This window comes from Nelusetta ayraudi, unplaced genomic scaffold (assembly GCF_046127955.1).
Source record: "Nelusetta ayraudi isolate G7.1 ecotype Tasmania unplaced genomic scaffold, CSIRO-AGI_Nayr_v1 ptg000084l, whole genome shotgun sequence".
NCBI lineage: Eukaryota > Metazoa > Chordata > Actinopteri > Tetraodontiformes > Monacanthidae > Nelusetta > Nelusetta ayraudi.
Genome location: NW_027466134.1, coordinates 1,094,117 through 1,120,000, shown reverse-complemented (window position 1 = coordinate 1,120,000; position 25,884 = coordinate 1,094,117). Strand labels below are relative to the sequence as shown.

At 44.7% G+C, this 25,884-nt stretch overlaps 1 protein-coding gene across 1 annotated transcript in view; it reads left to right on the top strand.

Moving 5' to 3' along the window:
- Positions 1-2,764: 2,764 nt before the first annotated feature.
- The window catches only part of ddah1 (dimethylarginine dimethylaminohydrolase 1), a 62,627-nt gene continuing 39,507 nt past the window's right edge, over positions 2,765-25,884 (top strand). Inside the window, exon 1 of the mRNA XM_076045380.1 lies at positions 2,765-3,079. Within this exon, the coding sequence (XP_075901495.1) occupies positions 2,786-3,079 (294 nt within the window). The 5' untranslated portion in view covers positions 2,765-2,785. The remainder of the gene's footprint in view (positions 3,080-25,884) is intronic.

Genomic DNA, 25,884 nt, shown 5'->3' with positions numbered 1-25,884 from the left:
AAAAGTCCAGCCGTCTTTTTGGTGCTTAACTTTTCATTAATGGTGTGCCTAAACTCTACATTCTGGAAACAAGCCCTTTATGATGCCACAGAGGGCAGAGTTCCACTCCGAGCTTTCTGATGAAACATCTGGCCGGCTGTTTGTTCCACCTTTTGTTTTTCACCCCCTTCCAAGCATGTGAAAGGTACAGCAAAGCATCACTTTTAGTGGGAAGAGTTTTTCAAGAAGGCTGTAACAGAGGGCTAAATATGTTTTTGTTTTTTTTTTAGATCTATAGTTTTTTTTTTTTTTTAGATGATTCACATAAAGCTGCTGAGAATAAGGATTTGAAATGGGTGTAACACGCAACCTTGAAAACTTAAGGAGCATGAAGTCCAGGTTTCAGTGACCTAATTACATTAAAAGGCTTTCAAGGATTCCAGTCTCATTTTAATCATACTCTTTCTTTGCATGCTCATTGTGCTACTCTATCATACGTGTACACATAGTCTTGTATTTTTTGTTGTTTGATGTTGTGGATTCTTTATATACACAATTGCAGGCCAACTGTTCCTAAACCTGAGCATGAATGGGCTTTGCAAGCTGCAAATTAAAGTTGTATCCTGTTCATATCCTGTTTAAGAAGATGGATATGGGATTTCCAGATATGGCGTCCTTGACCTTTAAAGTGCTTTATGAACTTGCGCAGTGGAGTATATGAGGTGGTGTTGACCTCAGGCTTTTTGATTTTGGGTATGTATTTTTTAGCATGATGCTTTAGTTTAGCGTTGCACCTGGCAACGCTGACAAAGAGTTTCCAACTCATGACAGCTTACAAGTGAAACAGTCAGTTTGAGTAGCTCATCATAGAAACTGCAACTTTTTGGAACTTTGTGTTTGGTTGTGCCGTCCCTGTATCGTCTGCACTGCACCGCACATTTGTCAGGATCATGAACCAGGTCTTATGACTTCATTATTTCTTTGCTATTTTCTGTTTTCATTCTATCAGCGTAGGTTTCAGTCTGGATAGAGCTATAGATGTGCTGCGCACCTGTGCAATCAAACATGCTTTTGACATTTAGATGTCTAATGGATCTCATCATGGAGTCCGAACATACCAGACAAATATGAGCTGCTGCTTTTGGTGTCGCTCCGTCCGCAGCTGGAGAACTGCGTCTGCTTTCGCTCTTTCTTTTCTTTCTTTTTTTTCTTAATCGCTGCACAATGTACCAGCCAGGTGTGCCTGAAAAGTGAGGGTTTCCCTTCATCTAAAGTAACACAAATCCCAGAGTGTGGAGAGAGAAGAGAAAGCGAGGGTGTTTCTTTGGGCCGTGTCCATTTATGATGAGGAATGATGGCGGGGGGAAAAAGGTAGACTGGCTTGGGGGCAGGTGTTGGAGTCAGGGGGAGGGTGGCGGCGGCGGTGGTTACTGATCCTGGCTGGAGTGGAAAAAAGAATGTGGGGCTCGCAGAACGTCTTGGAATGTTTAGAGCAGTCGGGTATAATTGAGTGAATTTGGAACAAGAAAAGACAAACTGAAGTCCTGCAGTGGAAGAATGTGCATCTGGGACGTCTAAAGAAACATTCCATCCATTCAGACAGCTTCACCAGGCCTGGAGGCTTCCTTAGATGGCACCATAGGGAAAAGAGCCCCACAATTCCATTCTCCCCTCTTTGCCCTACAAGTTTCATAATGCACAACCAGCGGGGATCTGCAGTTATGTGGGCCAATGCATTTCTTAACCCTTTTTTGGGAGGGGGGTGGGGTGGAGTGTAGCCTTTCCCAGAATAGTGAGGCACCATTCCACTGGTTTTTCAACATTATGCAAACAAGAGCTTCTGTAGAATTTTACTGAAAAAAGTTTATTTAACACACTGATGAGCAACCTAAATGCAGCCATAACCAGAGGTGGCAATAGTATTTACACTCTGTACAAGTAAAAGTATGGATACTTGTGTAAAAAAAAAAAGAAGAAAAAAGCTAAAAGTACTGATTCAACTCCTTTGCTCGAGGGAAAATAAGAAAGTCCAGGTTCTGAGCTGTACTTCAGTAATAAATCAAAAAACTTTTTTTTTTTGCAATAAATGAAGCAAGTCATTTGTTGATAAGCTGCGTTACTCTAAAATAATCTCCCTCTAAAATATGATCCAGTTTATGATCCAGTCCACTTCAAGCTATGGTAACAAGTGTATTATTACATGTATTTGTGTACAAATGTGGGGAGTTAAATTAAAAAGTAAAGTGAAAACGCCTGAAAAATCTACTTTAGGACAGTAACCAAGTATTTGTACTTAGTTACTTCCCACCTCTACCATTCATACTGCTACGATCTGTTGTTCATAATCCCTCACAGCCAGGTAAATGAGTCGACAGGCAACAAGTTAATTTGCAGAGACCGTCAGGTGCTCGCTGGCTGTGCTGTCACTTGTTGTTTGGGGGTGGGCGCGCCTTCGCCGACGGCTCATACACTCGCACTCGCTCCACGTGATGGTCGGTGCGCGTAACCGAGAAAGCCGTCGTTCGACTGTAGACCGCAACGTGGCTGCCTGGTTGGCTAGCTGGCGACTGTAAATCAATCATACAAAGAAAAACAACAAAGTAACTGACGAGGGAGGAAACGAGCTCGCCGGGCACTAGCGGGTTAAACTGATATCAGTCTCTCTCATTCAATCGCTCGGTTATCTCTCGGGCTGTTTTTTTGCTCTGCCGCTGTTTCCCCGCCACCACCCCTCGTTTCGTGCGTGCCAAGTGCAGGGACAGCAGCTACACACTCACACACACACACACACACACCAAAAAAAAACATGGCTGGTCTCATGGCAGGTTTCGGTCACTACACGCACGCCGTCGTCCGTGGAGTCCCTCAGTCCCTGGCCGGGGACGCGCTCCGGATCAACCAGGCGGAGGTGGACGCCGGCGCGGCGCAGAAGGAGCACCATGCGTACGTGGACGTGCTGAAGAGGCGGCTGGGGCTGGAGGTGGTGGAGCTGCCCGCGGACGAGTCGCTCCCGGACTGCGTGTTCGTGGAGGACGCGGCCGTGGTGTGCGGTGACACGGCGCTCATCACCCGACCCGGGGCTGAGAGCCGCAGGAAGGAGGTAGGGAAGCCCTCGGCGTGAATGTTACACACACACACAGCAGAAAACGACACATTAAAAAAAAAAAAAAAAAAAAAAAGTTTGATGTGAGTGGAGATTAAGGGAGTACCCCGGGTTACCCCCACACACCTCCCCCGCTATATGATTGCCCGTTGTGCTCAACCCAGCAGCATGCTATTAGACTCAGTCTGCAGGTTCATGTGGTTAATGGATAAAATCTATGTGACACTCTGAGGGAAATTGTTTCAAGAATATAAACTGATATTTATTCTCTCTCTCTCTCTCTCTCTCTCTCTCTCTCTCTCTCTCTCTCTCTCTCTCTCTCTCTCCATACGTCCATTCATTTAATTCCTGTGTAAAATGGTTTGAAAATGTAACTTTTTTTTGTTTTGTTTGATGTCATGCACATTAAACCAATCCCTGACATGAGGCTCATTGACACGTCACAATTTTGCCAGATGCAATGATTGGGCATGTGGCGACGCCCCATTGTTAAGGCTAAAACCCCTCAAACTTAGTCTGTGTTTGAAATCGCTCCCTACTCGCCATTTAGTTCACTATACAGGGGATACGCCATCTTGCAGTGATGTCCGAATTCTGCGTCAACATCAATATTTCACCATACAGTCCACTCAATGTATCCCACAATGCATCGGTAAAACGAGCGTACAACCGATGGTCACTAACCTGGCAATGTATCCCATCATGCATTGTGCTCACACTGACCCAAACTTAGAAAAGGTGAGTGTTTTTTTTTTTTTTTTTAATATGGGAAGACACTTAGTATAGTATGTACTTTGCACAAAAAGGCATATACATACATATGTGTAAATTAATTTACTTTATGTATCAATATGTTATTTTATTTTCTCCCACCTGCCGACAGGATGTTTTAATTTGTTCGACTGCGGAGACGTTTTAACGGTGCCAAGAGTGGTGTTCCAAAAGTTTTTAGCTTGATTAATGAGTGCACGATGTAGTCTGTTACCTCTATAGGGAGTCGGGATCCAGCGGGGGATTTCGCACACCGCTTTAGTGTGTTGCACACTGTAGCAAACACATTTTGAAACCACGCCGCCAGCCACATCAAAACAGCACAAGCTGGACCGGCTGAACGGATGGAGGGTAGTTGCAGTGCGGGGTCGCCGTGCATGTCCGTGTGCAAGCGAGAATAACAATGAGAGGAACGACGGTAGGACGGCTTCCGTGAAAGCCTGTCATTTCACATCAGTCAATTTACTCGGCTCACTGGTGCTAATGGTCCCCACGCAGCCTCACTGGCAGCGGGGATATTGATTGGAGAGCTCAGTAGCCGTTACCCTCCAGGCCCGACTTTTTCATTTATGCAGAACATGAAGCCAAGTTGCATTTGTATGCACGTATGCAAACACCATGCACACTGGGCTCAAAGCCTGTCCATTTTTTTTTTTGTCCACATTTGATCTTTAGAAATGTTTTGGAGAATTCAGCATTTTGATTTCTCAGCAGCTTCTGGGAGCCGTTCATTTTGACAAATTGCAAACTGGCAACACCTGAGTTGCACTGAGCGGATATTTGTCTGGGGAAGAAAATGCACAACATTTCCTTTAATGCAGAAGTACTTCCATCTGGCAGAGCTGACTGTATTGATTGTGATTGTCAGGGCAGGCTTGCCGGATGCGCTGTGCGATAGCCACTCTGTTTTAAAAGAACCCGAGCTCGGAGCCAGAATTTGATAGTAAATAAGTTTAAGGGTTATCGGATCATAGAGGATCAATTCGTCTTCAGTGCCAAGAGCTGCGTTTCCGTTAACCCTCAACATGTGCACAATGACTGACCCAGACTCCATTGTATTGCAGGGATGCTTGATCTCAGGGCGAAGGCAGACAACTGGACTTGCAGGGCCCTAATGTAAATGCAGAAAAGAGTTTGCTAGACCGAGTGGGTACATCAGATGATTCGAAGAAGTCTTGCTTCTAAAACAGGCAGTGGAGACATTCTAATAGCAGAAGTTTGTCACCCGACTTGGTTTCGTTTACATCAGAAGATGTGTCCATTTCTAATATACAGTTTCTTTGCTTAGGTTTTCAAGCTCGGGGTAGTTTCTTACATCACTAAACCAATTGGTGTTCTAGTCCTCTGACCTGTTGGAAATTCAGATGGCAGCTTTTGAAGATGCCTTGTTAGGCTGCACTTTGAAGAGGTTCCCCATATTATTGGCAGCGTGTGCGTATGTTGCCTTGTAAGGAAATAACGACGGCCTGAACATTCTTTGTAGGGCCGACGATTTCAACAATCGTGGAATCTTGGACGGAATGGCGGAAGTGGTCAATGACAGTGGAATCTATTGTCGGTATGGAATATCGTGCAACGTTTTACTGCACTCCTGTGAGAAAGCAGACAGTCATGCAGGAAGAACATTCCCGAGGGGGTTGCTAATATAGCAATTGACTCGTGCGTCACTCAAATGACACTTCCCCCCCCCCATCGACGTTTCAAAGGTGGCAGAAAAGAAATTTTAGTTTTGTAGCTAACATAGGAAATACGTCCAGCACGAACTGAACAAGATGAATTGCACAAGTTGAATGTGGGGGGGGGATGAACACAACTGGTCAATGTAAATGCTTTTATTTCATTGAGGCATCATAACTGAATGTGATGGGCTGCAACCAGATTTCTTTTAGATTTTTTTTTTTTTACTTGGAGACAGTAAAACTTCTCAAAGTGTGGACTGTCTGAGATGTTTACCTCCGACTTGTTTGTAAAGCCTGCAGCTGCTCAGATAAGCCGCCATTATCAGAAACGCAGGAGCACGTCTGCCCCCAGTCGAGCTGCTTGCGAGGAACACAACTGCTGGATTAAACATCTGGGAGCAATTTTTTGACTTGCTTGTAATAATTTCAGGTCTACAAATACAGTAAAGAGACGCCTCATTATTCATCAAAGAACAAATGGCGCTGTAATCGTCTCTTTTGACCTGGAGAAATCTGGAAAATGTTGTGCAGCACTGTATTGCACGTACCTCACTCTCTTTTTCCCGCTCTCATAGGAATAAATCTGTAAGAGTCTTAATGATGCGATCGATCCCGTGGTCGTGAATATCTCTTCTGCCTGCGTTTTTGCAAGGTCACGTACAATTATCCCACGCTGTTGCTGCAGCCGAGCTGCCTTGGAATAATTGCCGTCTCCTCTATCACTTGTGAGTGAGCAGTGAGGGTTGATTGTCATGTTGTAATTATTCCCTCCGTGGTTCTCCGGCTTTGCACATCTCTATGCTGATGGACAAAAAAAAAAGAATTGCGTTATTTCAGAAATCCCCCTCAATCTTACAAAAGAGATTCTGGTGTTCCCTCCCCCCGTCAACCTTGTAAGATTAAGGAGTTGCTCAAAAGATTTTGCTACCTACCACAAGATTGGCCTTGACTCTATCTCCAAAATATGTTTTTGCAGATTCGCAGGCAAGGTGCCTCAGGAAATTTTCACTCAGTCTTGGGGGCAACTTTGCTTGTCACTGTGAGAAGTTGGTTCTCAGACACGTGTGATTTAACGTGGGTTCAAATGATTAGCGTTGCATCCTTAACTTCTATTAATAATTATCCATGAAACTTAGATATTTCAACTGCCTTTTGGACTCTATCAGGACAACCTGGTGGCACAGTGGGTAGCTCTGTCACCTCAACCTCAACTCAAAGGATCGAACATCAAGGCTCGATCCTGGGGTCTTTCTGTGTGGAGTTTGCATGTTCTCCCAATGTCTGCTTGGGTTCTCTACCTGGGCAGTCCGGCTTCTTCCCCCAGTCCAAAAACATGCACATTTGGCGAATTGGTGAATGGCTGTTTGTCTTTCTGTGTTGTCCTGGCATAAAACTGGCAGCTTGTTCAGGGTGTATCCTTACCCAAAAACTGCTGGGGTAGGTTCCTGCAACCTGGACGACTGAGTGCAGGAGAAGCAGCGTTGGAAGGAATGGAAGCAAAGCAGGATATCTGACACTTGAGCCCTTTGATATTTGCTGCGTCAGGGGACTAATGGGTAATTCCAAAGGTATTGTTATCTAAATGTATTGTTATCAGATGCTTTCAAAGCTGTGGCTTTGCTTTGCGGTTGTTCAGTCTCTCCTATCAGGCTACTCAGCGTTTCTTTTGCTTCCTTTTCTGTAAACTGTTGGGCCGGTGTCACTTCAAAAGAGTGCAGCAGAGGTGACGCTGGCGCCAAGCCATCAGCTATCGCAGCACAAAACTACCATTGTGCGATACACGGTACAGAAGTCGGCTAGAACACACGGCCATGTATGCGTTGCTCGCAACAAGTAGAAGAAAGTGCAGTTGATCTGTAAAGCAGCGTGAAAGGTGTGAGGTTGGGCTCAAATGAAAAACAAGGGACTGGAAAGTGCAGCTGCTTTTGCCAACATTCAACTCGTTGTTTCACACTTGTGATTATTCTGTGTTTTGCAGGCTGAGGCATCTGCCTTTCTAATTACTCCGTGCATTGTGAAAACCCTCATTATTTTTTTTTCCCCTCCTCGTCAAAATGGAATTGAAGTGGTTTTTAGAACAACATTGGTGGTAATTTTGTCCATGAGGCTGAAAGAGCGTCAGTTTAAGAGCAAGGCTTCCTTCAGTGGACTTTATGAGCTCCAGCTTCTGTTACTACTGTTACTAAACATCAGCTAAGCAACCTGATGTTGTTCACCGAGCTAACTCATTGTGAGTTGACCGTTTCTTGTCCGCATGTTGGAAACTGAATTACATATTATATCAAAATTAAACATGCTCTTATCGTGTGCATAATAGCCAATCTAGGATTTTACACCTTTATGCTTTAGCCCTCATTTTAGCCAAAAACATATTCTGTTCAGATCATCTGTTTTGTTAAAATAGGGGAATTGTAAACTGCCAGTTAGAGTGCCAGCTCAATTATTTCCAAGAATTTTTAAACAAACCTTTGTATCTCATACGTGGTCTTTGAAAAGCCAAAGCAGACTTCTATAAAAATGTTTTGTTTTTTGTTGTTTTCTTTTTCTTTTTACGTAGAACGCTTAACTTTACGCTTTGAACCCACAGAAACTCAGCTTTGCAAAGATTTACGCTCAGAATTGATTGAAGCCAACTGCTTATGCAAATACATTCTGCTGCCTTATCTGCATGACCACAACCTTCGGTGTGCCGTTTTAATCCTCAGCGGATGTGGAGCAGAGGCCCTTGAATACAGCAGCATATTCAAATTATACCTGTGATGTCAGAAGGCCAATGATTTTTTTTGTGTGTGTGTGGTTTGCAAAACCACAACTGGCATTATAATTTTTGATGCGCCGAGCCTCCACCTCTCATACTGACACGTCTGTCATGTTTTTGCCTAACTAGAATCAATATTCCTGCTAACCTGCGTCATGTAATTTTACCTCAACCACTTGCTGCCAGTTCTTAGTCTCCATGCTGAGCCTCTTTTAGTCTACATTAAATTAGAAATCCATCTCTGAAACTCCTCTCTTTTTGGCATTTTGTCACTTGCCATCCAATAAAAAGCAATCATCCTTGGAAAACGGATCAAAAATTGGAAAGTCTCCTATATCCTTTGGATTTATTTCAAGCATCGACCAGTAAAAACTGTGTGGTCTCATCAGGCTTTTTACTGACAGTTTAACCAGAGAGCAACAGCTCAAGGCATAAGTGGCAGTCCTTTTGCTGCAATATTTTTTAAAGTCTTTCCTCAGTCATTTGGAGCCAAAGTGAAACAAGTTTGTTCTTCTTTACGTTGAAAATCTCACCCAGCACCGCTAAAACCGCCATTACTGCAAGATCCACGCAAGTCTGTAGCAGCAGCTGACGGTCACTGAGTGTCAAGCGTCTTCATCGTTCTTTCCATCTGCTCTTATTTATAATTAGTATGTCAATTAATCAGTATTTAAAGACAGCTCGTGTCAGTTGCTTTTGGGTTTCATCACATCTAAAAGGAAGCCGATATTTAAAGCTGTCCGAAGACCAAGTGAAAAAGTCTTTCGGAAGTTGGCGAGATTTCAGAAATGAAATGTTGCCGATCCATCTGTTAGCTGAAATTTGAGACAAGGGATCATCACACGAAGGGTTTTAATTAAACAGAACATGACACAAATCCAGCTTCCTTTTATAACTGACATAGCTCAGACGCCGCGGTGACCCACTGTCGAAAATTGCAGCTATAAGTACCGGAGAACGTATCGTATAGCGTCATTGCGTTACCCGGTGGCTGTGAGTTAAAGTCACTGAGCCAGGAAAATAATAGTCTTTAAAAAAGTGTTAAAATCTGTCAGAGCAAGTGTAAAATGGCCAAGGTATCAATTCAAGTCTGAGGAAAGGCTGGACGGAAAACTGTGCTTCACCGGCACAGTATTTAGGTCATGCTTTTATAGACGTAATATTTAGGTTCAGTCCTCTGGGTTTATGTCCTCGCGAGCCCCCCCCCTCCCGCAGCCTCTGCCCCGCCCGCCTCCCCAAACTAATCAAGGTATCCCATAAGCCCTGTTTTGGCTAGACGGCCAGCAGATGCCGATTCCCTGTGGCTCCTTCCCTCTTATGTGACTTCCCCTTCCAGGAGCAGACCGGTTTCCTTCTGGGGGACATGACATCCGTTTGCGAACGGAGGGAGGAGGGCGAGACACCTGGAAACCCGCAGTGGAGCGTGTGGGGCCGGGGGTCATCGCACCTTTCCCCTACCGTCGGTCACAAAAGTCCGAGCACATTTAACCTGCCCTTCCTCTCACTGTTTGTCCGTCTGACTCCTTGTCTGGGCCGTGCGTTTGTAACGGCGCAGTGCCGCTGCCTCTCCCACCCCGCTGATCAAATAACTGGCGTGGCCCCTCAGTCAGCTTGAGTTAGTCAGAGTTGAGCTAAAGAACTGCAGTCGAAATGTATTATTCTCAACAAGCTGCAGCTTGGACTGTTTGAATATCTCAACAAAAAAAGGCATGAACTTCCTGCAGGTATCTAAATGAGGTTTGCAGCCTCATGGTAATGGAGGCAATAAATCCTCGTGTTCCTGAGCAGCTTTTTGTTGTCCTCGAAATACACCTTGGAAAGTCATTGAGGATTCTCGGCAGATGTAGAACTGAGGTCTTTGCATTCCATTTAAGGTTAGCAGCGAAGCCAATATTTCAATGCTCTGCTTTATTCGGAATTTTATGCACCCAAAACAAACAAACCGGGGTTAAATTGAACCAAAACAAATGAAAGTGAGGCTCATTGAAGGGTGTGTGTGTTGCATTTCAGCGAAGGGATTTGTTCTCGACAAACACTTAAGACCAAGTAATCGGAAAGTCATGAAACTCATGAATGAAACATTAGTGTGATGAAGATTTACCGTCTTTGACGAGTCACCGTGTTATCCCCTCAGATTACTGAGGTAAAGCTTTGTGAGACTAATTTTATTCAACATCCTTCACGCTTAAATGAGCTTGCAGCACAGCTGGAGATTTTCATTCTCTGACGTCCGTCTCTTCAAGGTCCAATCCAGACTGACTTCAGTTGTTGTATTATGCTACCAGTTTTCACTTTTTAGGTCTAATGAAAGCAGCTTAAATAAACTGCCCTTCAAAAACCACAGAAGAAGACGACGCTGGGCATAGTGTGGATAATAGCTTTGCTTTTTTGGAATGTCCGCTTTCCGATTGATTTTTGTGCACCCTTTACCACGGTCATATAAAATCAATCCATTCAGTTGAATTCAGGCTAATGCTCCATCTGGTCTGTCATGCTAGCATTCAGCCCGGACTTCAAAGATATTTGATTTATTCGAGGTTTCGGCCAGATGAGGAGATTAAGAGATTCACTCCACCAATGCACAGTTACTGTATAGAATAGATTGACGAGTCGTTCTGATGAGAGTTGGTCAACACGTGCCAGGACCCCCCCGCCCCCCACGAAACACCCCCCCCCTCTCTCACATGCACCAGGAAACTTTGTGTACAGGGCATGAACAGACCAGACGTTTCCAACCCCATCGGCCAAACTCTTCTAGACAGCTGCGGCACACTTGCGAACAGAAACTCCTCTCAGCCTTGCAGGATGACCGGGTCACACTGAGCCGTCACCGTGGGTGTGTGAATGTCTGGTTTGGTATGTGAGACCCAGCAATGGAAGACACAGGAAGTGGGCCAGGCGCGGCGGTGTTGAGAAAAAGTCGTTCTCGGGTCAAAGAGGTCGCCGCACAAACGGAAACAAAAACCCTTTTTTTCCGCCTCGGGTTTGAGGTTAGAAGTTAATTTCTGATCAAATATTATGCTTCTCTTATTTTTCTTTCCTGTCAAGGTTTTTTTTTCTCTCCTTTTTTTTTTGCAACATCTGTATCACATCCTTTTACGGGCAATGGCGTGTTTGCGTTGAGATTTTACACGATTTGGAGTGAATGGAAACTTTTATCAAGCTTCAGGTTTTTCCAAGGAATTTCGTGAGAAATTCTAGAAAAAATGAAGGGATTTTGCTCTTCAACAAAAACAGGACTTTTACCTCTCAGAGCTTTTTTGATAATATTTCATGGTCTGTGTGTTTTGAAGGGAATTAATTGGGCTGAACCCTGAATACTCACCGAAGGCACAATTAATTCATTGTTTTTCATTGATCATTAGTTTTATAATTAATATATTTTTGCTATATTCTTTGTCATTTCAGGAGTTATATTGCGCGTTGGCACTCTTGCAGCAACAGTTTCTAAAAGCTCTAATGAGCTTTCCCCCCCCCCCCCATTTACCTCACAGTGGCCCCACCAACAGACTAATAATTCATTTGTAATGTCATGATTGCTCGCTCAGCCCTCCCTTTTTATTCTCACCTCTTAGCAGCCAACTCCCTGGGAGATACAAACTGTCGACATCAATTTCATTGACTGCTGAGGTTGCTTACGGCAGACAGTCGCCATCAGTCTTTCCCTCTGTTACCCCACACACACTCATGGTTTAATGGTCGAATGTTGTTGTTTTGTTAGCGAGCCTCTAAACAGATCTTTTTAACGGATGTCAGTTCAATCGAAAGGATTTTTGGCTGTAGGGGAAAAAAAAAGGTAAACTTTTGTCTGCTTTGAGTTGTACTTCGTCATTAGATGTTACTCAATCTCACAAAGTACGCCACAGAGTGGTGTGCACGTCGGAGACGTCATTGAATAATCAAACCCAGTTGTTTATATCAGCAGTGTTTATGTTTATGACTGGAAGCCTCAGGTCGTCCAGTTGACAATATTGAAATCATAATTGATATATGTGACTGATTTTGACGTGCGTTCGAAAGACAGCTTTACTTGATACACGGTCAGTAACACAGATGACACAAATGTCCTGCTTTAATGAACATTTGGATCGAAAAGGTCGGCACGAAAAGGGTGTTTTTTTTTTGTTGCAATTTTTTTTTTTTCTTTCTATAATTCTGTAGACTAACTAAACACTGGAAGGGGAATCTAAACTAGATGGAAGATTCTTCCAATAGCAGCATTGAGAGCCTCTGCTGTCCGGCTGCAGAGGCTCAGCGCAGACTCCTTCTAACTGCCTCGCAGACACGTACAAACCGTCAACTCTTTACCTTCTCACCTCAGTTTACTCAGAGGGGCGAGGCTTTTTGTTGACATGTCAAGATTAAGTTGCCGTGATCCAGACCTGTGACGCACAGTGGCACGCTGCTACGATGCCGGCATCCGTTTTGACACGCACCTAAAAATAAACGTCCTTTTTCACTGGCATCACTCACCTTTTAGTCACTCACGATGTGATGAGAGTTCGTTCAAACAGCGTAGACAAAGAAACGCGTCAACAGAGCAGACTCTTTGCTGTTTGCGTTGGGGTGTGATCTACGCTCCACACACTGGAATGCCTTCATCTTTGTACGTCACAAAGTTTCAGTCACTGGCTCTACATAAAGATGGACGACGCTTCCGGTTTCGAAAAGGTGGCCAACGTGAAAGTACCAAAGAGCTGCATTCTATGGTTTGGCCAGCAGGAATGCCAAACGTTGGTCGCAATAATGTCCATTTTACCTGATTTGGTCTCAGTGTAGTAGCCAAACGTTGTCGGCTACCAGTGGGTGGGCAGGTGTTGGGACACACGTAGCACTCAAGCTGTCAAGAAATGGAACTAGACAGACATTGATATGGATATCGTTTGGTCATTGTTCAGAACAGCCGTTTTGAATATATAGGCTTCTGTATCTTTCGTCTCCTGCTTATCATGTATACTTTGTTTCCTATCTGCCCTGCCATCGTCATTGCCCAAGGAGGTCCATATATTTCAGGAAAGAAAAACAACTCTGCTCTGATGTTGACACAGCTTATAATGTACTCCATTCAAGTATACTTAAAGTGAATAGTTTTTGGTGCACCTTTTGAGAACAAAGCGGTACCTTTTGTAGTAATTGGGGTAATTTTGCTGTTATAATTGACTGAAAGTCAGGATTCTGGCCTGAAGAAAGAGTAGAATATTTGTAGACACTTTGAGATTGGCTTGAGATTAATTATTAAGTGCAAGGAAGACTGGTTGCAATCCAGCACGTTTGTTTTCTCCATTACAAACTCATGCGCTAACTGTACACGAGAGTCCATTCATCCTCAGGCAGGAGGTGAGGCTCCACATGACGGTGAGTCAGGAGACAGTATGTGTCAGCTAGGTGCCACAATCTTCTCATAGAGCTGGGGAAGAAGGGGTAGTAGGTGGCATAGGGAGAGCGCCCGCTTTTGCATTTCTCACACTTGGGTGTTATATGTGCATGTTGACAGTGGTGTGTCCCAGGTCCCATTCAAGCTTTAAATAATTGCTGGTGATTCAAGCGGCAATGTTAAATGTACTCGCTATAGATTTTCTCATCAAAATCTCGATCTGAGCAGTGTTTTGTTATTGGACTATGATGCTAGTCGAGGATTGGCCATAAGAAACATAACATTGATTGAACGACAGGTCCAGATCACCTCATGGCAAGGTTGATCATCAACTTCATTGTGCCTGTCCTCTCATCTGCAACCGTATGTTCTTGTGACTCAGACGTACAGAAGTGTGGAACTGTCATCTGATAAACCGGCCAGTGGATCAGGTGGTGGGTTTGGAAACAGATCTGGAAAACGAGGGAGCAGTGGAGGATCCTCAACTGGTGGTAGTGCAGGGTATATGCGGGTATACAGAGTGTACCCACTTATTTTTCATTCAGCACCGCTGTCCCGAACCCTCAACACTTCTTGGAGAGCAGGATGTCCCAAACTTGTAGAAGTTGAGTCAGAACGGACCGTGTTGAACCAACTCAGTGGTCTAGTGGGAGTGTCTGCCCTGAGACTGGTAGGTTGTGGGTGCGATCCCCAGTCGGGTGAGACCAAAGACTGTAAAAATGGTACCCATTGACAATCACTAGGACAAAACATAGTGGTGGAGACTTGTGGGTCACCAGGGGTGAAGAAGACCATCGAGCTGCAGAAGGAAGCCTTCCAGAGCTTGGTTGTGTATATATTGCAGTTTTCACAGGTATTGGCTACCTTTACATTTAACAGTTAGTCTTTCATAACAGAAATCGTGGTGCAACTTTCCTTCGCTTGAACAACATGAAAACGGCTTAAAAGCGCAGCGGAACCGTCGTTTCGTTAATGCTTTGTGGAAATTGCGAGTTGTTTTAAAGGGCAGCGTCTATGTGCGTGTCCGTATTCACATGCATATGGCGAGTCTGTGTGTGAATGTGTGAGGAGGTCCGCGTGGAAAGGGCAGGTATCGGGGGGCTGGGCAGGGCCGGGGTGGTGTGTGTTGCCTCCACTGTCTGCCCCTCGGCTGTCACAGTGTGGTGTGATGTCCGCTCTCAGACTGTTCTCACGCCAAGGATCATACTGAAAACACACGCTCCTTCTCCGCTGGCCAATCTCCGCAGTCACGCACAGAGCAGAGGCGACGCGACAGCGTGCCAGCGCTGAAACCATCAGTTTAATACGAGCCCTGGAAAAAATGTGAAAATAATAATCTGATTGTTTTAAGGCTAAGAATCCCCCCCCCCCCCCCCCCCGGTGAGACGTGTTGCGTCACTCGAGGTGAATCATCCGCTGGTTGTTTGGCGAAAATCACCCAATCTCGCTCATGTTGGGATGATTCCCCAGAGTCGTTTAGAATCCCTTCTTTCTTCAGATGGCTGTGTCATGCAGTTACCGTGTTAACTGTTCGGAGATGAAAAATGATGTCATTGATGCTCGGTTGGATTTAATCCCCGAAAAGCGGTTAGAGGCTGTTAACACCAAGAAAAATAATTATATTCATTTAGCGATGAATGATCACTGCGCAACCAGCTGCATTAAGCACACGCTGCACGGAGCAGCTGTGTCGAAAAAAAAAAAGTGATGATGTTATATAATAATGTTGGTCTGCATGAGGTGGTGGTAGATTGCGTGGCTGGGGTGGAAATGACCAGCAGCTTCAGTGCCGACTTGCTTGATGTCCACGACCCTGTCGAATGCATGGGTGATGCAAACTGTGTTTATGTTTTACGCAGATTTTGATTGGCCACTTTTTGTTATGTTCTCAATAGAATTGCTCCTAAAAAGGATCCTGCTGATATCGCCAACTGCTGTTTTTTTTTTTGCCACTATAACTATAGCATTGACTCGACGATTGCCATGGGTTAAAATGATCTCCAAGACAATAAATCTGTTATTATCTCTTCAGTTCTTAGTTATTGATGGAGAAAAATGCTAGTGACTGGAGGTTTGGAGACTATTTTGTTTCTACACTCAAAGTTAAAGGTGACATGCTTTTTTTTTTTCCTTTTTGTTTTGGTATATGCTTTCACATTCTGGAGGCAAAACATACATAATCTGAATGCATGCGATAATCACTTCTTCCAATAATCTAATACACAATTAGAGGGAAGACTAAGCCATAGCATGCCCAGTCTTTCTGGCAGCTCTGGCATTAGCTGTCACATAAATCCCCCTCCGAAGGGCTGCTGCATTGGAGACTTTCTGTTATTCAATAATGCCAGCGTCCTGAGGACCAGACGTTTTTTCTACATCCTTCTAGATTTCATTAACAATAAAGACCTTTTCTATTAGATTAGGCACACTAGACGTTTAAACCATTCCAGCTTCCTGACCGAACACTTCCATTTGTCTGACTTCAATTTCTGATGGATGAGACGGAGCTTTTTGCTCAGTGACTTTTCCTCCTCTCGTGCTTTGTAACGGTCTATTTCTTATGACAAGAGTTGCTGTTGGCTGCTTATACATTTCTTATTGTGCTTTAAATCATTTCTGTTGTCTGTCTAGTCTGTTGTCATCACTCAGTATTAAAATCAGAGAAATACAGAGCTAACATCCGGACATTCATCAAGATGTTTAACTGCTATTGCAGCATGCTGATAACGGGAGGGGTGAGGGGAGAGAGGGAGGGCGGGTCTTTAAAACTGTAAATTATGAATTGACAGTCATCCCAAGACAGTTGAGATAAGCTCCAGCAACCCGGCAACCCTGAGCTAATGACAAGCAGGGATGGATAATTGATGGACAGATCCTTCGATATCTGCAACAAAATCTCTAATTGGTTTTAAGGAATAATCTGAGATAGGACGGAAATGTTAAACTGCCAAGAAGAAGTTCCGGTTGTGATAATATGATAGTTTGTCTTTGCCTGCATGCATGGTTGGGTGGAATGGCATTCAAGTTCAGGGCCGTGAAAACTGTTACATTCGGGCCATAGCACGACGGGTGTCAGTTGCATAAGACCCCTATCTCCATTGTGTAACTGTGTTTGTACAATTTTTGAGCGAATACCTCAGTAAAGAGGTGAATCTGGTAGTGAGACTCGAGAGCGTACGCAGGCCTCAGAGGTGCAGTGGATGAAGTATTTTGTTGGCACAGCACTCGGAAAATTGACATCAACACTGTTGGGAAATGCTCTGGGGAACGCGCAGGGAGGTGCACCAAAAGGTTGTTTTTTTTTGGGTTTTTTTCTTCATTCATGACAAGAACGATATGGCCATTTTTTTGACACTCTCTCTGGAAGGAATGTTTTGATTTCATTCCTGTGTCATACCGTGGCCAATGTTGTGTTTGTCGGGAGCTTTTGAACCCTCTGGGTGTTTGTACAGATTTTCTGTGGCATTTAAATAGCATTTGAATCATGTGACAGTGGGCTTTTCAGTCATGTTATCATAACACGAATCGGTGCATTAAAGAGCTACCTTTCAATGAACACTGACATTTTAAAGTATTTCTGGACAGTCTTCATGCATTCTATGAGCAGTAGATATTATTTTATCTGTGCAAAAGGTGAAAGCGACCAACATAAGTGAAACACAGAAGAAGAGACGCAGTGCAGAATGGCCCGTTAACTTGGCAGGTATAATGACTCCTGCACAGATGCTGCCGTCGAGGTGCTTTTTTTTTTGCCTTAGGAACCCGTGTTTAGGCTTGTGGCTCTGTTTGTGTAAATTACATGTACGCAGCAGTATGATTTTGGAACACGCACACATCCAATGGAGTCCCTTCTTGACCCTTGTTTCCGCTGGATGTGGGAGCATTATGGAAGCCATTCTGGAACACAGAGCAACTGCTTAGTGACCTTACATTCAACACTTTTCATTCGACAGAATATTTGTTTCACCGCCATTTGCATGTATTATGATCACCCAAAGCCAAAATTTCAAATGAAATTCCAATTCGATGAATGTCCCAGACTTATTTCATTGTTCACTTCAACACTCCAGCGTTCCGCTACCCCACTGTGCTCTTTTGAGTGGTTGTTGTCTGGCTCAAATCATTGTAAGAAAGAAATCTTATTTTTTTTACTTTGAATATAATAGGCTCAAGGTTTGAAGATTGACTTTACAAAAAACTACGGGCCCTTTCCCAGATTTGATGTACTGTATTTCCAATGGATTTAGGAAGCATTCCACCTGATGTGCCAAGCTATGGAAGGGGCCTTAATGCACCACTTGCTCTGACCCCAAAATTGCGAGTCCATCATCATGCACCCATTTCCTGGATATTGACTGTTTATGTTGCCAGGCATCAAGTGAAGCCAGAGTGTTTTTGTGCTTTATATCACTTAGCAACACAATCGTGTTAAAGGAAGTAAGAGCCTAATTACCGCAGTGTTAAAAGAAAAAAAAGGCTCTTAAAACCAACAGCTTTGAGCTGTGTCCACCCTTGGCAGCTCCGAGAGGTCGGCCTTTAAAGCGAAGAGGAAATCAGCTCTGACAGAATGACAAGCTTCTCCGCTTCTTAGCGCTTACCATAAACTCACCTAATTGCGTTGGGGCTCCAAACCCACAATAAGAGCTCATCCGCTGGGGCCCAAAGCAGTGGGAGGCTCCGGCAGACTTCCGGAAAATTGGAAAGCGTAGGAAAAGCTCACATGTGTTGTGAGTGCGCGCACACACACACACACACACACACACACACACACACACACACACACTCGTGAGCTTTTAAGTTCACCTCTCGATGAATTCATACAACCACCTAAGCGCACTGACTGATAAGCGTTTGATCTCGCCTGTGTAGGCGCTTTAACGGCTCCCGAGCAGATGTAGCGGAAGAGCATGTGTCTGGCCCAGTGCACGTGTGTTGAACGGGATGGATGCGGGCATGCCATTGTATCCCTGTCATAAGATCAGGTTAATAATAAAAAGGCCGCGGGGGGTAAACCACACTCGGGCCAGGCCTCTCACTTTGCTGCCCGGCTTCACTCGAAGCAGTCTTGGCAGGTGATCACAGGTCAGGGGCTGCAGGGTCAGCAGGAAGACTGACGGACTGGAATCCTGTCGGCCAAGTGGAGGATGAGTTCCCATGAGCGCTCCGTAGTCTGGATCAGCACATTAGCGCGCCAAGGGGCCTGATTGCCAGTATCGGCTTTGCAGGTCAGAGAGTTATATAAGCGTCTCGCGGCCAAAGCTTAAGCCTTGTATCTACTTGAGGCAGCGCAACAATATCTTCCTCCCAGTAGGTTTTGCTGTGACTACTTAGTGCAATATTTGCGACACTAGATCTGGTATTTTTACATTTTTCAGTTTGCACACTATGTCGATGTCAAAAGTATCCCCAAATGTGAACCAGACATGCCAGATGGAACACTTCTAAAAAAAAAAAAAAAGTCCTCTGTGGCTTCACTTCACATCTCCAGCTGGTAAACAGCTCATTTAAATTGGGGGATAAACAAGAAAATACATAAATAAAGTGATTGGTGTAACCTTTTGCCCATCGCGGCTGACCAGTTCTTTTTTTTTTTTGTTATTTTAATGACACACTAAACATGCACCACCACACCATGGAAAGCCACAGTGTGCTGCTGAGTTTTGCCAAGTGACTCAGGAGCAAAGTGAACTGAGCAGGGGGAAATCTTTCCTCTTACCGTGAAAGGAAAAAAATAAGCATCAGTCAGGCTCACGTTTGCTTCCTCTTTGTTTTTCTTCATTAGTGGTTATTAAGGGAAGGTTACAACAGTTTGCACGTTTTCATTTTTTCCACCAACAGCTGAAGGAATGCAGAAATCTGTTTCCCAGTGCAATAATTGGCAGAGGACAAGGTTTTACAAAAACTCCAATCACTCAGACTGATGTCTTGTTAAATAAACAATTCACAGTAAAAAAAAAAATCCAATCACTTTAATAAAAAATTAAACACACGCTTCCACACGCAGACATAGGCCTTCGCAGCAAGGCGTTCACACGTCCATCAGAAAGCAGTTGTTTCAATTATTAACCCCAACCGTCTCTGTCTGTGCAAGTCACTTTTACGCTATTGTTGTGCTAATTGTTTTACAACACGTGAAGACGATACAACACGCTCGCAACCGCAGACGGCAGACATAAAGAGACCGGCGTGACTCAGGGGCCTTTTTGTTCAGGACTGAAACGGTGGTTATGACTCAGATAACGTGGAGCCAAACCTAAACTGAATTTGGCTGGTTGTCATGTTGGCGAGCCGCAGGGCTTAATTACCGGAGGGGTTGACACGTCTTCGAGACCTGGGGGGTGGGGGGGTGGGGTGGGGCTGGGGGCTGAGTGTTTCTCCGGTAATGTTTTGGAAGCAGTGTCATGTTTGGCACATGCCAGGGTCGTTACCGCAGGGGCTATTTGGAAGACTCTGTTACCATGTCCTCAAATATAATAGGTCCATTTCCTTGAGTGGCTCCCCGTAGGAGCCATTGGGACAAATCCATTTTTATTGCACATTGTTGTCACTTTGCAGGGGGAAATAAAACCATCCGAACCCTCACGTTTGCTTTTCATCTCGATAGATCGACGTCAGAAGAGTGAAACGGGCCAGTTGAAACCGTTGCAACTGCCGCAGCCGACCCTGACTTTGAGAGATTAGTTCTGCTAGGAAAACCAATTTGTTTGAGACGGAACGTTTCGAATTCGGACCGCCAAGAAAACCATCGCCTCGGTTCCGTTCGTCACGTTACTCGGCGGAACATGTTTTTTCGGGGAGAGCAACGTGACGCGGGAAGGAGTGCGCGGGTCGTGTTTTTTTCGGATCTTGTTTGCCAGAGATAATGTGTACAAACCACAATCAGAGGCTCACTCGGCAGTAACAGCTGCGAAAATAGACCATTGACATACAAGCTGGTGGCTGAATACACGGGAGCTCCCTCTTTTCTGCTCGGCCTAGAGCGTGCTGTGATGCAATCGTGCGCACGTGTGCACGCACGCAGTGTTTAGTTTCGGTCATACTATTAAATCACTGCGGATCCCTCTGTGCGCTTTTATATGAACACAAAGTTCAGCGCAGCAGATCATAAACGGTGCAGCCACAACATCAGTGTGTGGTGCAGTGAAGTGAGAGAGACTGCGGTCACGTTTTGGCTTTCAATGCAGCATTGGTTAGTGTGTTCCTTGTGCTTGAAGTCTTTATTGAGTCCACAATGCAAACTGTGGACGTTCACCTGTAGCAGCTTAAAGGTTCTGAAAAGTACAAGCTGTGAAAAAGAGAAAGAGAAAAGAAAGAAATACACCCTATAAGCAACACCGGTGGCTAAATGAATGGTTTAATAGCACCGCTATGTTATGAAGGTCCTGAACCACGAATAGTGCGGCCAAAATAGAACTAGCGCACTAAAAATACAGATGAATGGGGGTTAAATACGACACAGGAAGGAGATTGTTGACGGACAGTCGGTACATTGGAGAATCAGCACAGACTGCTGGATTCAGGGACGGCGAGGCCGACATCCTCTCCTCCAGCCTCAGCTTTCTTTTTGCTTTACCTTTCACTGAACAACATTGCGAGTAAAAAGACGTTGAGTGTGACTTCGGTGCATAACTTTCGTTTTGATCCTCACACTTTGTGTTTCACTCCCCGCAGATGAAGCAGCTGCTCAAAGCTATGCAGTGGCGTGTGCCTTCCTTAGTCCTGTGCACTCGTTTCTTGTCTCTTTTTAGCGAACCTCGCATGTAAAGACGACATGCCTTCAATTAAGCGTGTTGAGTAACATTGACTGTCCCGTGTTACGTCTTTGTGTGCATGGGGGTTTTTTTTTTGTTTTTTTTTTTGGTGGACCGCTCAAACTGCATGCCGCTCACTCGGCGAACCCTTACATAGTGGGTGTTGGCCAGGAGAAATAAACAAATACAGACGCAGACGACACAAACTGTTCTAGCATAAGCAGTCTGAGAGGAAGTATTGAGAACGTGCAGAGCTGCAGAGTCCATAATTCCTTTTCTTCACGTGTCTTATTCATTCACTAGTCTGGCTCACCATCCTGCCCGACCAGACACACACACACACACGCACACAAATAAATACATGTATCTACACCCAGACGGATACACACACACAATTTGATAAGAAAACAGGCTGAAAAAACAAAATTCCAGGCACGGCGCACACTTGAAAAGGCTTAAAATATGCGACACACACACTGTGTGCTTCCTGTTGGCTGAGCGCCTCACTCTTTGTGCAGCCGTAACAGACCACAGTTCTACTGAACCGCTGCTCCGCTCCAGGACGCCATTGATTGACCTTTTTAACCAGACGTGCCCCGTCAGCTCGCACACAATTACTCCAACTGTACGTTGCAATACATGCCGTTTGTGGTCGGGTTTCCATCCTTTACTTTGTTCCCGAAAACATGTGCCCAGAAACACGCGCAGTGCAGCGGCTTCATGCGCTTCACACCATTCAATGGAAACGCCTGCAAGTTGCAATTGTACTTTGTCGAAATGTTTCGAAATGTTGCTTTTGTTTTGTGAAAGGCTGTAATGGAAATGCAGCTGCCGTCGTGCACGGTTTCCTCTCACTGTTTTCGCCGTCAACGTATTTTAAGAGGAATCCTGTCGGGTCTCAGCCATTGTAACGCCGGTTCCAGCCGTGGCTGACTGCGTGCTATTTATACAGTCCACTGCAGCTCCGTTCGTGTTGCTTCTTGTTGCTCCGGGCCTCTGAGGAGGCTGTCACGGCCCAGGTATCCTGTCATCACAACATGATTAAACCCTCTAATGGGTCTTTGCCTCGTCATTCATTATTCGCTTTGCACGCCCACCTCAAATACCGAGGCCAGTCGGCTCTTTAAGTGCTTTTGCTGCCACTCGAGGCACCGTTTTCATGAATGCTGAACGCCATCCTCTAATATTTCACTCCTTTGACTCGGCTGACGCTTTCTGTAATTGAGGTTGTCGCGCGGAGGCATTGTTAAATAATCCTCTTGTGTCGTTTGAACAATTTGAACCAGCTCGGAGTTGAAATGAGGATAATAATGAAAAAAAAATAAAAGCCGCAGCGTCTTTATGAGATCAAAGTTCAAAGCTTATGGGAGCTTTGAACTTGGGGGCAGATATTACATCAACCTTTGGCACCTGGCACTCTTCAAGCTCATTTTTTTTGCATGCGGTCATTGGCTTTAAAACGGGGCTTCTCCCTGGCATGCGTGGATATAGCAGAGGTCAGGGAAGCCTGATCCTTCAACCCATTTTGGTAACGTTGGGCTTCCCTCTCTGACCTCCCAGCTGACCCGACTGTTTTGGTCTCCCCAGCTGACTGAGACAGGGAGAGAGGGATGACATCATCGTCCACCAAATCTGCCGGGAGTCTCTTCCTCTGCGCACAGAGCAGACCAGTATCCACTTCCTATATTTAGTCTCATCGTCTTCTCCTTTTTGGCTATCCGGCCCTGCGTTTCCTTTGTATATTCTGAGGGGGGGGGGGGGGGGGGAAGCTGTTCACACCTGCATCCATAATGGACATGGACGTGCACCGTCCTTCGGTCCGCTGCCAACAATAGCAATTGCATTTTTACTGGCTGAGATTGGGGGAAAAAATGGATGATGGTACCGCTGAAAAGAAGTCTGAAAATGGGAAGGATTTGAAATACTCCCCCAAAACCTCGTCACACATTTGTAACAGGATAAAGTCTGCGCAACTCGGATAACCTCAAACACCAGGTGTGACGTGTCAAATCCGTCAGATTAGTTTATTGGATCTAAATGGCAAGGTACCTTCAGAGGGGATTATCAAAAAAAATAGAATTCAAAAATGAGAAAAAATAGCTAGATATGTTTCTGCCTATTACAGATTTCACACTGGTGTCGGAACAAAAATGTTCTGCTGGCAGAATTTTATCACACTGTACTGCAAGACTGTGACAGTGAGCACTCTTGAACCTTTTAAAATATGAAGTACTGGAATAGACCGGGTGCTATATACTCTGGTCCAGTAGCTGGCAGTATGCGTTTCAAAACGTGTGCAGCCTGCCAAAAAAAAAAAAACAAAGAAGAAGGAGAAGATGACAATTTTTAAGTTGGGTTTCTGTGGAACTTGCTTCCTTGTAACTCGATGTTCTACCTGCTGTTAAACATTTCAGCTGCCGGCAAGCCTCGTCCTTGGAACTGGATAAAGCCAGAGTTCTGACTGACTCTTCACTGTGATTCAGAATATCCAAACACCTACAACGCTATTTTTTTTTTTCTTTCTGGAACGCAAGGACCATTTCATATATCAGACTCGACAGCTGACTTGTGAGGTCAAAACTCGCGGTGGAAATTGCGACCAAGTTTCCAAATTATTTGGGTAATCTGACTTTGTGCCCGTCAGTTATTTGACTTCTGCCATGTGACTTGCTGGCGTTCCTTCCCCACTCAGAACAATTTCAGTCCAAACAAGCTGGCCGCCGAGAGCAAAGTAGGGTCAGGGTTTGAAATAATATGAAGCTCCAACAAAGGGAGGCGGAGAAATGTGCGTCTTTCAAGAACTGCCGCCTCTTTTGACCGGCGGACGGCTTCGCCTCCCCTGGATTTGTCACCGGCGCTCCTCTCGCTAGACATAAACACAGTCCCACAGACAGACCAGGGGCGTGATAGACTAAACTGACTGATCGCGCAGCAACGGGAAGTGGAAATGAAAACTAATCAGAGTTGGGGTCTAGGTCACGGAGCTCTCACCGTGCTCGCCGGGAGCCCCTCCCCTTCTTCCTCTCCCTCCTCCCCCCCGCTCATCTCTTCTTCTTCTTCTTCTGTCGTTTTCTTCTTCTTCTTCTTCTTCTCTGGCACGAGCTCGGCGCCTGCTTTCCCCATCTCGCCGTGCACGTCCCACTCTGTGCACAGCGAGCAGGCTGTGCTGTTCTACGGCCCGCTGACTTCAAACATGAGCTACTCCAGGAATGATAATGACAGAAACATGCCTGGAAAAATAAGAGCGTCCTCCAAAAATACACTGCTGCTCTTTGTGTTGCTGCTTGCGGGTTTTTTGACTTTTTTTTTTTTTTTTTTTTTTTTTTTTATACTTTGTTGTCATAGATTTGGTGTCAGGATTTGGAGTTATTGGTGGTTGTTCCCTTCTGTCTGATTGGCCCAGCATGAGGCAGCAATAAAAGAATGGCTGGGCAACAACAGGGATTGTTCTGTCCGCAGAAGCACACCTGTCTCGTGCCAGAGTGCATGAATACACACACACACACACACACACATGCGCGAGCCACAGTCCCAACCCGTGAGATATTCCCACTGTGTTCCATTTCACATTCCGATCCTCTGACAGCATGTCTGCTTTTATATGATTGTATTAAAAGCCAAAAAAATACAAATAAAATATAAAATTTGAAAAACACTGTCACTTTGAAACACTTTCTTTTCACTAGACACGTCTGATGTAGTTCGGTCGGGGTGGTGGTGGGGGGGGGGGGGGGGTCGCAAATACTTTTTCAGATGGTTGATGTCCGATTCTTCCACACAACCTTGTGAGTCGTTCTCTCTGCGGTTTGGTCAGTGTTGATCCTTTGAATAGTCCATTTTCTTTTTTTTTTCAAAGACTGTATTTTATGCCATCTATTAAAATGATTTCATTATGCCATATTTTGAAGAATCATGTTACAGACGGTAGGAAAACTGGAGAGAGTGCAGCAATCATAAACTACACTTAAATGCCCAATTTGACATTATACGCTCAAGCTCAATGACTTTTGACTCTTTTAATACATAGTGCAAGTTTGGCTGACATGGAATGACAGTGGGAGGAAAGGAAAGGATTACCATTATCATATAAAACAAAGCCCTCGTCATAAATCTTGAAATTATTCAGTATCTGTAAATATTCCGTAAATATTGTTCACATTGGCATGAACTCTGCTTCTTTGAATGAAAAGATATTATTGACAGTGCTACAATTTAAAAGAAGGAAAACTATGGAATGTATTATTACTAAATTAGTGAGAAACGTTGTCACCTGACTTCCTGTCCATTCTGATCATCTGATTTTTTTCAGAAAATGGACCCACCTCCCACTCCCCTAACAAAGCCCCCCCCCCCAAAAAAAAAAAACCCAAAACAAAACAAGATGTTTTGCTTTGATAAATTTTCTCCTAGTTTGTGGCGTTGCTAAATGTCCATAACGATAAATGCCTGTCTGATGATGTAGTGAAGTG